At 40.1% G+C, this 18,923-nt stretch overlaps 1 protein-coding gene across 36 annotated transcripts in view; it reads left to right on the forward strand.

Moving 5' to 3' along the window:
* The window catches only part of LOC128764562 (neurexin-1a-like), a 223,358-nt gene that overhangs the window by 166,810 nt on the left and 37,625 nt on the right, over nucleotides 1–18,923 (forward strand). For 22 of the 36 annotated variants that reach the window (XM_053874382.1, XM_053874389.1, XM_053874390.1 and 19 more), the window contains 2 exons: nucleotides 10,748–10,919; nucleotides 18,037–18,126. In XM_053874382.1, coding sequence (XP_053730357.1) covers nucleotides 10,748–10,919; nucleotides 18,037–18,126 — 262 coding nt within the window. Of the gene's footprint in view, nucleotides 1–10,747; nucleotides 10,920–17,606; nucleotides 17,989–18,036; nucleotides 18,127–18,923 lie in introns of those variants that run through there. The other 14 variants (XM_053874401.1, XM_053874405.1, XM_053874399.1 and 11 more) reach the window with 2 other exon arrangements.

Here is an 18,923-nt window from a genome sequence, read left to right on the forward strand (position 1 = left end):
CCATTGGCAGATTATTGTTTTTTTCAACCTGAGCATCTGTTCCGCTCTGCACTCACAAAACAGGATGGATGAGAGTCATATGACAAAACGATCTTTTCTGGGTTTCACGCACGTGTGGATCATCTGAAGAGCATTTCAATGGAGGAACCACGAATGAAACCCTTTTTTTAATCTCTGTTTTGTTTAATAAATCATGAAAACAGGATGTCACTCTTCTCTTTCTATGGTTGAATGATGCTCAGCTTCACGCCAAAAAAATGATTCATCTTCCATGTAACCTCCATGTGTCAATGTATTTTGAAACTAACCAGAGAAGCTGTATGCTATATGACTATAATGGACACCAGATTCTGTTTACATTCATATTTACTGTTATGTTTGACAACACTAATGTCACCATAGGAGGTTGTTTGGCCGTTCATTCACGGTTTTCCAAAGTCTTTGTCTCCACAAAGTTGCGCAATACTTCTTATCCGAGGGTTGCGTCAGTTCCTTTAGCAGATGATGTTACCATCATCAGTCATTAACTGTTAGTGCTGCGTTTGTATCAGATATTTAAGGGATGAGGATCAACATCTTTTACTCTGTAGTTTTCAAGTGAAGAACTTTCAGAGCCTTAAGGTACGACCTGTGATGAGCTCAGATGGCAAGTGTGAAGGGAACTAAATGATGAATTATGTGTTTAAAATTCTGTTTTCAAACAATCTGTGATCATGAATTTATGACATTTTGACATGAGCCATGAGGATAAGTCTGTCCTTTTTCACATATCTTTGTGGAGACATTTGCCAGACTCGGTAAACACTGTGCAGTTTGGGATGAAGACAAGTCGACTGTCTTAAGTTGGATGAAGGCATTTTTATGTAGAGATTTTTTAATTTTTGAGTTGTGTCATACCGCTCCTGACAAATATTGACACAACCGATATTTAAACTGACATAAGTACCAATCCAACGACCTATTACCTTGTAACCACGTATTATATATGTATATGTATACAAAATTACAATATACATGGAATCATTTCAACTAAAACATGTTCTGTGCTAGCTATTGGAGTTCTGTTAAAATTGCGGTCTGTGGGCCATTTGTGGCCTGGCGTACACTTTTTTGTGGCCTGCCATTTACAGTTCAGTGTGAGTAACATCAAATGACACTCAGTCTTTGACAGTTACTGTGGGAAAAAACAGTGTAATTGAACGCTAATGGTTATTAGTGAGAACTGTACTGTGAAAGGAAGTACTAAAGGTACGTTCATACCAAACTGGATTTAAGTCATAGAAGCATTGAATGACATACAGTTTAAGTCAATGTTGAACTCTGATTTTGTGCTACAAATTGTAGCACTGCAATATGGACATGAGGGCTACAACACATTTGGGGCGAGAAAGTCAACCACCACTTTGGTTTTTGTTTTTAAGTGTCACGTTTGAGGTGAGATTTGGCGCATCAAACACTGAACACCGAACTCAGGCAACATGTCACGGCACATCAAACAATCATAGCTTGGTTTTTTTGGGGACTTACAGAGGGGGAAATTGCTTTTAAAAGAAGTGAAACACAACAAAAGCAAATTGCTGTTGTTCGGGAATTCACGACTCATTGAGCTAATCGCACCGCAAAATCGTCTTACAATATTTCCTCAGTCGATAAAAGGCGATAAGTCTTCATCTGCCATGTTGACGGTTCGCTAACTGCCACCAACTTTGGACCTTCCCCGGTTTTGTTAGGTAATCTGAGGCAGTTTGGTACCCGGGACTACTCAGATACGAGTTTCACACTTGGTGTGAACATACAGTTGGACTCAAAGTACAAACATCCCATTGATATTTGTGTGTAAGTGGGAAGTGGGAAAGAGGCGGTAGAGCTGACCCCTCTCTTTCACGATAAATAAACAGAATAAAATAGATTTCGAATACACTGATGCCACTACATTTTCTTGGTCTCAGTTTCCATACTGCAGGGTTAGGGTTAGGGTTAGAGCTTTGCCCTGAGCCCCTCCCCCCAGCACCAAGCACTTGCTGCTATCTCATGGTATGATTTAGCCACTGCTATCTCATTATGTGACATCTATCGTCTCTAAAACCGACTTTCCTCACTGAGGATTTGGCAACACTGCCCAGTATGACCAAACTTCTTCTCTACAACTGAGTCGTCCACTGACGCAATGAAACAATGTTTTTCTGTGTTGCATTACAGTAAATAACTTGAGGTAATGTGTATTTGAAGGAATATTCTTTTTTTTTTTTTTTTCAAACTCTGCACTTGCCTTATCTGTTTGGGTTATTCTGGTCTGACGTGTGGCAAGATTGCATCAACAGAATGTCCACACTGTCCAGAAATCATGCACTGGGGAATACATAATGTTTATTAATGCTAACATTATTATAACAGACAGCTTTCCAAGAATGTGTTTACGGCTATGATTCTCATTTGTCGTGCTCCTTCCTATTTATGCTCCAGCTGATACAATGTCATGCGTTAAAAAGAAGTGATTACTTATCGATTTAGAAAAAAATATATATCATGCAGTCAATAAGTAGTCGGCGTGTGATGGCTATTAATAAGCAGAGCTACGTGTTATCGTGTGGTATAGTGACAGCTCTGGTGGAGAGGGCCATGCACACAACAGAGGAATGTCTGGTCAGACACATATTTGTTTTGTCTGTGGTTTTGCTGCCGGTTCCCAAAACAAATTGATTCTCCTCCACACAACCTGTTCAATTTCACACTTTTTTAGCAGTGTTTTTTATGCTAATAACAGGAATCTCAATTGTGTGTCCTCAACATGGTATTTCAGAGCTCCATTAATTTCGGTTTAACTATTATTGACATTTTTTCTATTAGTGATGCATGTGAGGAACAATGTCCCTGTGCAAATATCATGGTAATACAGACAGGAAAAGGCAAATGCTCACCGATGCGAGTTGGACAATTCGGCTGGTCTATTCGTCCAATTTTATCCAAGATCGTGTCAGGGGCAGAGTGGAAATGCTCTCCTTTTACATGAACCGCCTGCAGCCATTTCAGAATTCCCTGGACAATGAGACTTTATTAAGTCTCGCATGTGGTGGGCCTGCCTGGGGCCTCCTCCCAGTAGCCTGGAAAACCCCACCAGAGAAGCGTCCTGGGGTCTTTTTCACTGGTGAGTGTTTAGTCCATGCCTCGTCTTCAGTGATGAAGATGAAAAGCACTCATTTATGTTTTTATCACCAACTATGCTCACAAGCTTTGGCTATTGACAACAAGAATGGTATCCCGGGACCTAAGTTGCTTGGGCTCTCCATGAGCAATATGGCGCACATTACCCGAGTCAAGAGAAACTCAATGTAGACGTGAGCTTTCCAAAATAATGGTCCACCAAAAGCATTAATAAATACATGTCAAAATATTTGTTCAAGAACAGAACAAATGCACAAATGCGAATTTGACATGGTTTACCTGAAGTCCTTTAATTCAAGTGGACATTTATTACATGCGTCTTTATTCGCGGTGAGCGGATAATCGTTGAGCAGATCTCAAAAGAACAAGAAGGAGTTGAATATTTATGAGTGGAGTCCCATTTTTACACTCCATAGCACAAGCCCCTTGACTCTTAATTAGCCCCAAAGATGAGATAAATTCCACATCAAGTCACCGAATGTTACTCTATCAGAGCCTGTCTGTCACTGTAATTGGCTCATCCGCTCGTGAACTACGGATAATTTGAGGACACAACATGTTTGTCATGGGTTTGTTTTTGTTTTCTGCCGTGTCAAGTGAGTCAAAGACTTGTTCTGAAAATCTCGGGTCAGTCATCACGTTTGTTACACGCCATGGGCACATGTCCCTGGCTCCTACCTGAGCCTGAAACTGTTTTTATTCCCAGCCGTCCCCTCATGAAGACTGGATTATATTGGTACTTATTTCGCATCGATGCTCTAAGCACTAGGAGGGATTGGAGGATATGACAGAGCTGAAGGTCGACTCACTCAGTGTGTGTGACAGCTGTCAAAACTGGACAGGCAGGAAAATCACCTGAATTGATTTCTGTAAATGAGAGAGAACAAATTTCGAGATTTATGTCAGCCACTGTTGATGGAACGTGTCACACAGGACACATGAAGATGCAGCGGAAGCACTGACATATGGCATGTGTCAATTTTCAAAAATACACACAGCAGTACAGAATTGGGGCGGTCTGAAGTAGCACAGTCGTCTGACATACCCAACGTCGTGCCTGAACTGAAATGAACAAACTGCCTGGGATATATGGTGGGATATGGAAGACATCTTTTTATTTCATGTGGATGACGGTTGGAGTTGGATACCAGCAATGTGCAAGATCTCCTGATGGACGGCAGTTTTCCATCATGACAAAGTGCAAGCATTTTATCAGTTCCACCATGAACCTTTTACTGTTCAGCTCGGCATTTTTATTATTCTGATGCGGTTTTCAAATTGTGTCTCCTCCAACTCTTCTATAGAAACTCCTTAAACTGTCTGGAATTGAACCCTATTACGATTTTGTTCTCATAACTCCCGAAACATTCCAGGTTTCGTCCCAATATTTGATGAAAGAAATCAGCTTTCAAGTGCTACATATTTTCACATTGAGATTCCATCCTAAGCGTCAAATGTAGCCACACACACGTCTGCATTCAAAAATCTTAGACAACTCGAATGGTTTCCATCAAACATTTTCACAAACCCTCAAAAAAGTCGCCCAGGCGATTGTAAGATGTAATCGGTGAAGAGGAGAGGTCAGGCTTCAGGGGAAGCCTTGAAAATGACCTCAAACTTTTGTCTATCTCCGCTCACTGTGAGAAAACCCTGCATCCAAAACTGTTTGTCTCCGGCTTTGTAGATAACTATGCATCATGGCGGGTCTCACCACTGCTGTTGAGGCTTCTCTTTGACTTCTATACTCCTTTGATCACCTCTTGACAGACGTCACCATTCCACCCTGTTTGCAAGCTCCTCTTCACCTCCATTGATCTCTGTTCATTACTCCAGTTGACTGATCCCAAATACTTCAACTGTTCACCATCTCCACTGCCAGTATAGTCCACCTTTTAGACATGTATTCAGTGTTGCTTCTTCTACTGACTTGCATTTCCAGTTCATACCTCTGCCACATGCTGTGTCATCTGGTCTCCATCATGCAGCATCTGAAGTTGGGGTCAAACCCCCCCCTTTGGTTCGTCTCTTGGGTTCATGGTTCAGCGGCAGTGTATAAGGAGAATCAGTTTGCATTCGAAGTGCCCGAGTGTCAGAGCGCTGCTGCTTGGATTTAAAATTCAAGGCGCGGTATATCGTACAATTGCTCTTCAAACAGCTGCTGCAGCTGCCTTAATGATTTATTAACTGAAGGTGTTTGATGAAGTGCTCCTACAGAAAGCCACTTTATACAGTCTCCTAGCAATGGAAACAATTTCAAGCCAACTTCACAGATAATTAGGCACTTTAGCCGGAGGACTTGATTTGGAAATAAGCTAAGCTCCTTGTATCTGTGTGCAGGGATTCGACTCCAACTGTGTGTGTTTTTTTTTTTTTTCATTTATTTTGTTTTTCTGCAGGCATTTTTCTTGCATGTTGTTATTATTATTGTTATTTATTCTTTATTTTTTTTTTTTACATTATTTCATGTTGTTGCAGAACTCTTGAAAAGGAGCCCAACACAGTTAAATATATCATTCATTGATATTAAACAGTTGCAACGTCAGTCACCCCAAAAAAAGGCAAAGTTTTTAAACTTGGAAACACTGTGTCGTTGAAAATAATGCGTTCTCTCGGGTCTGTTTCGCATCAGTCCATTACAAAGCTCCTGGTTCTCGTCACAACATCTTTACCTTCAGCGCTCCGGACAGGAATAACTTAATTTGTTTACCTTTGCGTTCTTCTTGACTGTATTTCAGCTTCATTCCAGTTGAAGTGATTCATTACGACTCGATGAACGGCGTATGGAATGACGTGACTGAGGGCCAGAAAACGCAAATCCATTTTTCTTTTGCCTAATTATTTTATTACCTTTGAAATTCCATTAAGAAAGCAGAGGTAAAAAGGGAAGAAACAAAGGCTTGTCATAGGTAATTAAAAGATAAAAGGAGCAGCACTGTCTTAATTCAATGAAGACATTCAGCTCCTACAACATAAACATGAGCGTTCGCAGAGCAGAGACGACGGCGGGAACACAGCGCCAGCGTCAGGACTGCTCTGGCTCCACTTCAATGGAACCGTTTCATCTTTGAAAGATGGAAATTGGACATTTCATGAAGATGTATGTAATATATGTGTTCATGAAATATTAAAACCAGTGAAACATGTACTGTAAATGAATATATATAGCACTACTCTTGTAGTACATCTTGTAGATAGATGCACGCGGAATACGTTGTCTCTGTATTTGAAGGTGGTCATCCAACAACCTCGCTCATGTGGCTTGTCTAGCTACCCAAGACGCTGGGGGTTTTGGGCAAAGCTGACCAAACCTTCTCCCTTAGTTTAGGTCAATGTGTCTCAAAGTATTTCATGTGCAATAATGCGGAATCTTTTTATTTCATGTGGATGAAGGTTGGAGTTGGATGCCAGCAATGTGCAAGATCTCTTGATGGACCGCAGTTTTCCATCATGACAAAGTGCAAGCACTTCATCAGTTCCACCACGAACCTTTTGCTGTTCAGCTCGGCATTTTTTATTATTCTGATGTGGTTTTCAAATTGTGTCTCCTCCAACTCTTCTGTGGAAACTCCTTAAACTGCCAGGAATTGAACCCTATTACTATTTCGTTCTCATAATTCCTGAAACATTCTAGGTTTCGTCCCAACATTGGATGAAAGAAATCAGCTTTCAAGTGTTACATATTTTCACACTGATCCTGCAGAATCCTGCAGCAACTCCTGTGGTCAGTGCAATTTTGGGGCTAAATTGTTTCAATAATTGAGACAAAATCAGAGCTGGATCTGGATTTAATACTCAGTATTCAACTTCATCGCATTTATACGCCCCAGGATGGTTTAAATCCAGGGTCTACACACTCCGAGGAATGATACTGAGCAGCTCCGTCTTAGTTAGCAGAGTGCGGCTAACTGCAATTAGCATCAACTACTGTACGTGGGCCCAGCATCAGTTATTTGTACACATTTGCATTAGGGTCTTGTTTGGTGTGAAAATGAAGGTTTGCCTTCAATTTTGTACTGTTCTGTTCTGTTGAGCATGTTTCTGAACTAGCGACATAACCGACACAGCAGATTTAAAGCTCTAAATGTTGGTTTCTGGTCGTTCTTTAGTTGCCCAACCCTACTCCTGACTGCTACGTTCTTGAGGTGTTCAGTGAAGGAAACCAACCCTCAGCATTTCCACAAGAAGAGCTGGAAGATATATGTCCACCTCATTGTTTTGCTTGCTGGCCCCTCAACCTGAAGTCAGATATGTGGAATTGGAATATGAACTGGGATACGTTCCACAAAACAACACTGCAGCAACTTTATGAAGAAAGTTTTAAAACCCCGAACATCTGCCTGGAGATTCTCTGCCAAATGTGCTCGCCTCGTGTTGAGTCCAAGGAGTTGGTCAAAGTTTGCAAAACAACATTAGGCGAATATCTCTCAGAGGGAAAACTGGTTTAAATAATGGCCTAATAAATGCAAAACAATGCTCTGGTTAAAGGCGGCATGGCTCTCTGTTGGTTAGCGTTGAACTGCAGCTCCAACTTTGTGACCTTATCTATTGAGTTTGAATGTTTCTAAAGTCGATATTCTGAAAAATGTACTCAAGGTTTTCAAAAATCCTGACTCTCCACGTTTGTTGTTATATTACTAATCATAAACTACTGCAAAATGCATAAACTGTTGTTAAACACATTGTTTGCGAGTGCTTTGTGTTGGTTATGAAAGTAACCCTCGACTCTGCTGCAAAGTGACCACAGTGTGACGGGTTTTGTCGACCGGAGCTCTGCTGCTGCAGACACTTCACACTCCAGCTGCAATGATGGGTAGCATGAGAAAATACTAGATTAGAGGAGAACGGTGGATCAACTTCATCAGTTAATTAAACTCCATCGCTGCTTGATGAGCAATTAATCAAGGCGGCGTGCAAAGTGTCAAGCAGGAGTGAGTTCTGCGGGTGCGACGCCGGAGCCGCTCGCACACAAGAGCGGCCCATAGGGAGCCACTCTTACCAAGTGAGCGGCCCTGAAATTGTACAGGGTGTAATGGGCAGGGTTCATGTAAGCAGCCATCAATCACTGTCTGACATAAGCTCGCCCCACATTACAGCTGCGGGATTAGAAACTCGCTCACTCCAGCTCAGCTAACTATGCGACGACTGTTTAAGGAGAGACCTCCTTACTTTCCGCTTTGTAAACTTGTATTTATGTATCTCTTTGACCTTCATCTATAACTCTTTCATCTTGTCACTTCGGAGGCGGTGAGTCAGTCTTCTTTATTCTGTGGAAATTTGAGTTGGCAGTTTGTGACTAAATGTAGTAAATTTATTAACGTGACCATGGGGAACATTAAAAGTCAATTGAAGGAGGCTATTAAAAGCCAGATTTTAATTGGGTTGGTCCCACTACTGAAGCCTTCTTTTTTTTTTTTTTTTCCTTGTCTCTTCTCTTCTCCAAGAGCAATACTTAAAAGTTTTCAATTAATGTTGTGAGTCCTTGAAAGATACTTGACAGTGTTTTTTATGACGGAGCATATGGTATTCTTGTGTGACATTAAGTGCTGTGTGTTTGCGCGCAGCAGTCGTGTGGCACTTGACTGTGGAACTGTGGTCTCCGTGGCGGTTATTCCGAGCCGAGCAAATCATTCCGAATGACACAGATTAACACATGCACACGTTTTTTTTACCCCAACATCAGCGTCGGCAGCTCATCCTCTCACCCACTGAGTTCTGAAAGGACGACAAGAACCATCTGCTTCTCACTTTATCCACTCCTTGAGCTCATGCCCTCAAGGAGCGGATAAGTTGTGCTTGTTATGTATCTTTAATGCGTTAGATTATATAATCTGTTGAAATTACATTACAAAGCGCGCAATTGTCCCAGATTTTCTAATGCGGTGAGACACATTACAAATGGCTTTAATTGTGCTTATGCTCTTGGCTTTCAGAAAAAAAAAAAAAAAAAAAAAACACACATCCCTGTTCGCCCCGTCCTTTGAGGGAAGCACGATCAAAGTGTTTGTTATTTCAAATGGCTTGAAAAACAGTGGTTCTGTGCATACATGAGGCTATTAAGAGGGCGATAGAAAGGCAGTGTACTAGTGGCTCTGCTGACTGGATAATGGCATGCATGGAGCTGCGTTGCTACTGTGGGATGAGGCCCAAACCAGATGCTTCTTTTTTCTGCGGCGCATTAACAGTGCGCTGTGCTCCCGCACTGAATTCCAAAACTTTGCAGGGACAAGAAACTATATTGCTTTCATATAATATATGTCGGGAGACTGTACTTTCTTTATATTTTTTCTTTGATGAGTTTGATAGACATTATTGACGGGATATTATTGCTTTTATAATACAGTAAGTATAAGCGTAATATACAGTATAAGTATAAGAAAATCCACTCTAACATCACGACATTTGATGGTGCAATATGGTGTGAATATCTTAATAAATACTACTCATTATTTATAAATGTAATAATACTTGCGGTGTTTTTTTAGCTGTATTAGCAAGTCTGAAGCAAGCAGGGTAATTTGGCTCCTTCCAGTACAGGAGGAGGTGCACAGTGAGTGTTGAAGCCTGGTTTACAATGGTCACAGTGAGCATTGCTAACCACTACGATGGTTGCACCCAAACCCAAACAGGAATAAAACGCGCCACGCTGGAGATACTCGACACACACAAACATGAGTTCAGCGCTGTACCGAAATAGCTTTATTGCTTTTTTACTTTTTTTTTTTTTTTTTACGTTTCACTTTATAGTTGGATTCTTTGAAGCTGAGATGTAATGTTTGATGACACCAGGTGTCTGATGGTGGTCTCACATTAGTAGTTTGACATTGTCGCAGGGTTGTTCAGAGTAAGGAAATAAATGCAACTGCATGTAGACATTCTTTATTTCAGGAAACTCAAAATAGTTTGTGATTATTTTTTGCTTGTTTGTTTTTCTGAAGCAGAGAAACTGCCGAATTTGTGTTCCAACAAACAATATTTTAGCTGAACTGAAGCTGTAACTGGACTTAGTTTGGAACAATACACTATCTCTTATGCATATTAGGAGTTTTCTGTGTATCATTTTTTAAATGAAATACTGATTGTTGTTAACAATTTTTACGCTATATTTCTGTAGTATTTATTGTAATAAATGGTATCGTCACTGCTGTATCTCGATACACTTCAACTCATCCGGTTTACTGCCAATGTATATAATTTTTGAGCTAGCTCTCTCACTGTGCGAAATGAAATACTTCCCAGTTCCATGGTAATTTGGAGTACCTTCCAAAATGCCGTTTTATCAAGATGTCCAGTAAACTTTGTCCACTTTTTTGTTGTTTTGGTAATAGACTGATCGCTCTGAGGTCTGACTGCCTTTCCAGTTTTATTTTGCCAGGTTTATTTTGTCCCCTTTGTGGAACATCGCCATCTACAAGAGAGGCAAAACAACTGTACAACACAGCTGAATGTTATAACACAAACGCAAACAACCAATGACCTCATTTAAAAGTTGTACCCATCTGGCACGTACCTGGCACGTGTTTCATTATTATTATTATTTTGACCTTGTGGTCCTAACTCCAAATGTTTTTGTGTTTTCTCATTTCAGGAAAAGGGAAATATTGCTGTTGTATTCAACGTAGGAACCGACGACATTAACATAGAGGAGACGTCAAAGTTTGTAAATGATGGAAAGTACCATATAGTGAAGTTTACGAGGAGTGGCGGTAATGCCACTCTGCAGGTGGATGACCTGCCAGTCATTGAGCGCTACCCTACAGGTGAGTCACCCTCCTTCAATTGCTTTTTCTCTTTCTGCTTTTCAGATGACTTAAATGAAAAAAAAAAAAGTTAGCCCTTTAAATCAGAATGTTTCCTCAGCATGTGCGATCAATGTTTCTCGCAGCGCTTCGTAATAACGCCAGTGCCGTCGTGTTGTTTTATCTCTGATTTATTTTTCCTTCCGACTGCCAAGGCTTTGAACCAGCACCCGTGTTATTTCTGCATCATTCAGAAAATATTAAAAGGAAACCAATGGTGATGTGGTACCTAAATAATTGTTTGGCATTGCTACATATAAAGACTTGGACATGAGCTGAATGCCAAATATGATTATGGTATTGGGCAATGAGGATGGGCGCGACAAATTAATTGTGTGACAGTTACTAGAATAATAGGCTGGAAATGTAATTGGAAGGAAAATGCAAAATGATAAAGAATTGGAAAGCAAACAGGAAATGAGTGTTGTTGTTTTGAACACGCTGAAAAATCGAATTAAAATAGATGTTTATCGCATTCACACATTCCTTTAAAATGGTTGTGGTGTCGAGGTTCTCGTCCATGGCAGATTCACTGTATTGCCCCCCAAAATGCAAACAACACCAAAGCACTGGCGTTCTCTTCTATGAAATGTTTCATGACTGTGTTGGTTTTAAAGACGCTTATCTATACTAAGTTTATATGTAACAAGTCTCTTTTTTCTAACTGGGCAAAGGCTTTGACAAAAGTTTCAGAGGAAAAAAGAAGTGTTTTTCAAGTGACCCTGGAGGTGACTCACTAAAGAAACAGTCAAGCTGTTTTGGAAACAATTGCCGCATTAAGTCCAGTAGAGTGAACACTGCTTCTCCCTCTCTCTCTCACACACACACGCAAATAAATAAATAAATCAACCTGTCTGTTCCATGTTTGCATAATGTTTGGTGACCTTTTTAGTGGTGCTCTGTGCATTCATCCAATTGAAAGAAGTATTCTGTACTTGCTGCTGGCCTCAGGTGAAACTGGGATGCTAATGGGTTTTGACATGTGAATGCACAGCAAGGTTAAAACGTCTGAATGCTATCATTTCATTTCCTGTCACTGTCAAAGACATATGTGATGAGTTGAGACTCATTGGAGGATTTAAGACACACACTTCCTTAGATTAGAAAATGCCTGTATAATCCGTACATTAATTGCTGAAGAGTCTGTGCAGAGCTGTTGACCTTAGGTGCACAGTGTAGTCACTAGATAGTGAGACTGATGGATGGATGGTTTGATGGATAGATGAATGATTTGATGGATGATTGGACTTAGATGTGAGACTGATGGACAGATGGATGGATGATGAACTGATGAATGGATGGATAGTCAGTTACACTGATGGATGGGTGGATAAATGGATGGATGGATGGACAGATGAATGGATGCATGGATGATGGATGCATGAATGGATGGATGATTTGTTGGATGGATGGATGGCTGGATGATGGACTGATAGACAGATGGACGGATGGATGGATGGATGATGACTGATAAATGGATGGACGGGTGGATGGATGATAGACTGATAGACAGATGGATGGGTAGATGGATGAATGGATGATGACTGATAAACAGATGGACGGGTGGATGGATGATAGACTGATAGACAGATGGACAAATGAATGAACTAATGGACGGATGGATGGCCTGATGGGTGGATGGTTGAACTGATGAATGGATGGATGATCATTTAGACTGATGGGTGGATGGACATACAGATGGATGGATTGATGGATGGATGGATGACTTGATAAATGGACGGATGGACTGACAGACGAATGCATAGGTGGATGGATGAATGAACTGATGGATGGATGGACTGATGGATGAATGGGTGGATAGGGTGTTGGATGGTCAGTTAGACTGATGGATGGATGGATGGATGGATGGATTCATGAATAATACAAGATACCCTCTTTTTTTGGATACCAGGCAATTCGCTATCCAAAAAGAATTTTCTGGGTTAATAAACTCTTTTTCTGCTCATTCAGCGAGTCCCAGTTGCCCATCCCTTTATCTTCTTACATGAATGGACTGATCAATGGAGCTCAAGATTGTTTTAAGATGCTTTAAACCACAGCGAGCCTCTCGATCGTCCGATTATGTGTTGGTGTATGGGGAGTACTTCATGAGACAAACTCTCCAATGAGGAAAGGCAAAACCTCCCATGCGCATGAAGCAGTAGCGCCATACTGTCAGCTCACTAAAACACCGTGTTTTACTGTACCGAATGACAGCGCCAAATTAATGAATAATCCATGAACAATTTGTGAACTCCCTGCCAACTTCCTGTCACCTCTGTTCGTCAGTCATGGGGTGTTAGTCATGTCACATATCCGCTCCCTGTTCCTCTGACACTACATCTGAGGAGGGGTCAGACTCTGGAGGACGGCTTCCCTGCAGCTGCTGGAAGGACGTACAGGACACATAGAATGGCGAACGCCGGTTTGAATTTAGATGTCCACAGTAGGGTGACTAAATCACACCGCTCCGCCAATAACACTAGACTCACATAAAGGTGTTCTGGATGATGCAATGACAGTAATATGTAGACTCCAAAACTAAAAAAGAGGCCTCCTTTTTTACGTATGTGTTGTTATTAGATGCACATTCCGGCCTTTCCATATATGAAGATGAATTAAGTGAAGATATCATCCGATATCGAGGGATACTGAGCCTTCATTTGTGACTGCTGATCGTGAAACAATATCAACCGCTGGGTTCAATGAAGCAGTGGAACCTATTTATCCAGCGCGCGAGGCGGCCGCCTGACTGCTGGCGAGCAGTGATTTGGTTTGCAATGGGTTCGTCTGGCTTATCTCCGCCACCAGACAGCAGTGATTCAGCAGAGCCATCCCAGCCGCCGCCCCCTTTTTGCTCTCACGCTCTTGTCTCTTTCTTCTTTCTCTCTTTTTCTTAATAAAGTGGTCAGATAAGGCGCTTTATCTCATTACAAGACTGACAGTAAATGAGCAAGAATGCAAATGCTTCGACAAGTGCAGGTGACTTTCATCAAAAGTCGGGTTTGATTCGTAATTTCATTGGGGTCTTTGATTAGAAATGCACCATTTGAGGTCATAAAGAGCTGAATTGATGTTAATAAAAGTCAGATTAAAGAAGGAGTCAACGTTTCGCGTCCCCCCAAACTCTCCTCCGCCTCTGTGAATAGTATAATTTCTCTAAAAACTACTATAAGTTCACCTCTGCAAAACACTGTGTCCTTGTTAACATTAAAGAAAAGACAAGTAATATAGATCAACCTCCAATAAAGAATAACTTCATTAACATCGTTTTTGTCTGTAACAGAAAAAAAAAATCATGAGTGGATGTGCAATTATACTTTATTCTAGTACGGCAAAAGGTAAAAAGTAAAGCTATGTTCCCTGGAGTAACTTGAGAAGGCCTGGATTAGACACACATCCCCCGGCTAGCTGGGATCCATTGAAGACTTGGGAGCCTAAACTGCGACTGAAAGAGGGTGTTTGACATGTCGGGGCAGCAGTGAACTGAACAAGGTAAAAGCTACAGGGGGGGAAAGCTAGCAGGGAGCAGCATGAGATACAGGAGCCTCTGTGAGTGCACGACGTTCTGATAACAGCCGGAGAATAAGAGCAGCTCCATTATCTTTTTGAGCCGGGTATGTTCATTGGGTCCTCTGATAGGATAATGCAGTGCACCCTGCAGGCCTGGCCGCACCATTGTGATGGTATTACTTCCATGGTCAAGGCTCTGGAGAAGAGGGGACGTTTTTTTTTTTCTTTTTTTTATTTGTGGCTGTCTGCGTGTGGCGCAAAAGAGAAATCTAGGCAGGAATAAAAGGGTGGTCAGTCTTGCTTGTTTTGCATCTTACATTATGATCCTTTTGCCAATAACTTTTAATAGGCCACAAATAAGTAAATAAATAAATAAATGAGAGACCCATCACACTATTTTCTTACAACCATAGAGAAATCAATACAGGTATAAAACAGACAGATCCATTAGGGGGTCGGATCTGTCCATTTTGGTAGCAGAGGAGTGAGTCCTGGTGACATCACTGTCCTCAGAAGTTTTTATTTTTATTTTTATTTTTATTTTTATTTTTATTTTTATTTTTATTTTTATTTTATTTTTATTTTTATTTTTATTTTTCTGCAATAAGAGGAACAGAACAATCTGGGGGTCAGTCTTGCTTGTTTAGCATCTTACATGATGATCCTTTCGCCAATGACTTTTCATAGGCCACAAGCGTGGAGTCGGCTTTTTAATGAGATTACTGTGGCCTCAGTATCAGCCTGGTGAGGCAATTATTTCCCCGCTTTGAGAATGATTGCTCCTTTCCCAAACAATCTCCTACTCCCTGTCGTTTTCACTCTCCCGCCATCATTTTTTCATTGTGGCTGTCAACTCTTATTATCATCCAGTTTGATCTGTGAGTGGCCTAAGAGTGGCTGAGGGCTGTTATGATGGCAGTGTTGGAGGCCTACACGGACCCTAGTGTGACTCCGAGCCAGCCCAGGGAATAATGGCTCTCTGTGCTCGGGGTGGAGGGGAGGGGTCGCACTGTAATTGTGATAAGATGTAATTAGTCAGGAACGGCTCTAATAAGGTGAAACCTCACTCTGAATCATCTTTGTTAGAGATAGGATTCATCGCTTTCCCTTCAGCGCCAAATTGTGACCGGTTTTAATGTGATCTACTGTTGAGCAGACGGATATTCGCGGACACCCTTGGATTAGGTTTGAAGTCAGTTCAATGAGCCTCGATGGCCAGTTAGCTCCTAACTATGGAGTTCAGTTTCCAGTGCAGCTTTGGGCCAAAGTCAAGGTTCTGGACGGAAATAATTTAAAAACAAATGTATGGAAATATTGCTGGAGGTTATTGGGGTTGATTGTTTTGAGTTTGAAAAAACAATGGGAAAAGGTCAAAACAATGAATGACACATGAATGAGAGACGCATCAAACTATTTTCTTACAACTATGTAGAAATCAATACAGGAATAAAACAAAAACAAAAATCCATTAGGGGGTCGGATCTGTCCATTTTGATACCAAGCATCACTGTCCTCAGAAGTTTTTATTTTTACTTTTATTTTTCTGCTTTAAAGAGTTCAGATTTCATTTTTCCAATATTCAAACCTAGAATTATACTAGAATTTTCTTTCTCTATTTCATTTTGACTCTATTGATATGAAAACACCTGAAGACCTGAACAATTTGTGATTTATTTTATGTTCAGTTCTTGAATACTACTACTACTACTACTACTAATAATAATAATAATAATAATAATAATAATAATAACAATAACAATAATGCCATAAAGTGTTATTGTTATGATGATATTTTGAATTATTAGTGGTAGTAATAGTAGTTGGAGGAGGAGTGTCAGTAAAAGATTAACCTTGAAAGTATGAACAGAAAATCATGTGATATTCGAGGAGTGGCGTGAAACTGTCACCATTACCATTTAAGGTGAGCAGCCTCTCTGATTTGAAGTCAGTCGTTTGTGCTTCGACCTCAGTCAACCTTTGTATACCGGCAGCTGTAGATATGTGTGGGGTTTCACTCCAGTGTGTGTCTTGCTCACTTTGTTTTTAAAAGCCTTTTGCTAGGCTTTGTGCTTCAACTCAATTGACTGCAGGCAAATTCCATGTGCTCCTTGGAAGAGCTACGAAACCACTCTCTCGGCTGCTGATCCTCCAAAGTCATTCAAGATGATGGAATCTCTTTTGTGTCTTTCTACCTGCGAGACCTTTCATCACAAATCCACTGTGCATCTGTTCCGTCGTTTCCTCAAGTCTATGAACCTTTTGACTCGCCCGCCTATTCCTCGTAAATCATTGTCAGTGCCGCTTTTATCTCCCGGGACTGAATTAATGGAATTGATGGGATAAATATTGTCCATCTCCTCAAAGAATGAGAGTGACTGAATTCAATCACAGCAGACAAAAGCTTGGGAGAGTGCTTTCGACTGCAACTTGGCCTGAAAGTTGTTTCAGCTTTGGCATTCAGATGATGAAGAGGTGGTGTGTGTTGCCTTTGCTGGGAATTCATGAAAATTCGGAGTGCAGAGATTGTATTAATGTAAACTTCAGTTACTTTTTTATTTGAAAGATTCTGCATTAGCATGCGGGATGACCTTTGATCTTTGCTCTGATCTTGGAAGCGCTGCTCCTGGCCCTTACGCAGAAGAGCCTTGGCTTTGCCACGTGGTGTTAAATGCCATCGCAAACATTTAGCTTGAAAGATGCACTGTCTTAAAGATTTTAACTTCAACTTTTTGTAATGTCACATATTTGTCAAAACGAATTACCCTCATGTGGGTTCAGGTTGTGACTGTCCAGAATTAGATACAAAGAAAAAGGAAAATGGTTCTTGCTTCCTGCTGATGTCTTTTATTTTGATTTTACTGAACTCATATCCGTACACATCACCGAACAATGGCGGTTCAAACCACAATTTTCCACACTTCATCATTGAAAAAGAAAAAAAAATCCTCTGTGGGTCTCTTTTTATCATTCAGCTAATCTTACTATACTTAGATGATTATTCCTGTGCTTCTTTCAAACCTGTAGCTTTTGTCAAAGCGCCTGTTTATTGATGTTCTGGGTGTACATTTCTGCTTTAACCTTGTTTTCTCCACTTTTTTCTCTTCTATACTGTGATGACTGCTGTCTTTAAAATAGCCCCTGTCAATTGTGCTTTAAACCATAAAATCATCAAGGTGCAATAAATGTGTTGTAAATGTTTTAAATAGCATTAAACACCATTTAAAAAGATCCAGAAAGTACAGATAAATGATCTTGATTTGTGTTCTGTAATGTTTTTTTTTTTTTCTTTAAGTGCTAATGTGGGTTGGTTTTTCAAAATTTAATAAATTAAATTAAATTATGTCAATTAACGCAGGCCTAATTTGCATTGTTTGCATCACTAAAATAAAATGGTTGCATTTTGTTTAAATAATGTTTGAGTAAATATGGCATTTTTTAATATTAACAACGTGTTTTCTTTAAATTTAAAACTCATGTGCGGTTGTCTAACCTCAGCATTAAGTCTGAACATTAACCTTTGACCTTACAGATTTTAACCAATGAAATGTCTCTTTAAACTTTAAAGGCAACAATGATAACGAACGCCTGGCGATTGCTAGACAGCGAATCCCATACCGACTCGGTCGAGTAGTTGACGAATGGCTACTCGACAAAGGTAAAATCACTGATTAAAACTTCAAATAGAATAATTTGGTCATAACTAGGTTGTAGTTTGTGGGAAATAAAAGTAATTACAGTAAATAAATAAACCATAAAAACCTAAATGTGTATTTGTTTTTAGCTGTAATAAGTGTTTCTTGTCAACTACGGGTTAAAGGGACTGTAAATAGTAAATATTGTTTAGAAATTACTAAGGCATCTGTCAACATAACTAATACAGTCTAAAGTAAGTGACGTAGTGGTGGATTAGCGTTAATAGCATTTGAAGCATTTTGTACATGTTCTGTACGATTGATAAGTGTAAATTGATAACTGGTTAAATGGCAGGTAAATAGAGTAAAATATGAATTGGCTTCAGAATTTTAAGTCCCTTTAACAGTAAATATGAATAGGGCTTTAGATGAACTGTGCTATCCATTAAACTGAGTGCATGCTTTGTATTTTTATTGATGACTAATTCATTTTTTTTTTCACATATGATGTGAAATGAGCCCTGTCACTTTTCAGTCTTTATTTATGTTTGAGTCTATGCAAGTGGCGTCATACGATGTTTTCTTCTTGTTCTGCGCCCGACCATTTTGTTTTGATTCAGAAAAACTGAGGAACAGTTTTTGCTGGCTTTTTTTTGTTTGTTTGTTTGTTTTTGGTTGTTAACATATTAATCCGTGTTTCTTTTTCCATGTGAATTTTTGTGTTTGAGTGCGTCATGTCAATTGATCTTCTGTTTTTCCTCCATGTTTTAATTTGTTCTATTGTTCCCAAGACATCTCATCATTCTGTCTGCAATAAATT

Source organism: Synchiropus splendidus, chromosome 9 (genome assembly GCF_027744825.2).
Source record: "Synchiropus splendidus isolate RoL2022-P1 chromosome 9, RoL_Sspl_1.0, whole genome shotgun sequence".
NCBI classification, from domain to species: Eukaryota; Metazoa; Chordata; class Actinopteri; order Syngnathiformes; family Callionymidae; genus Synchiropus; species Synchiropus splendidus.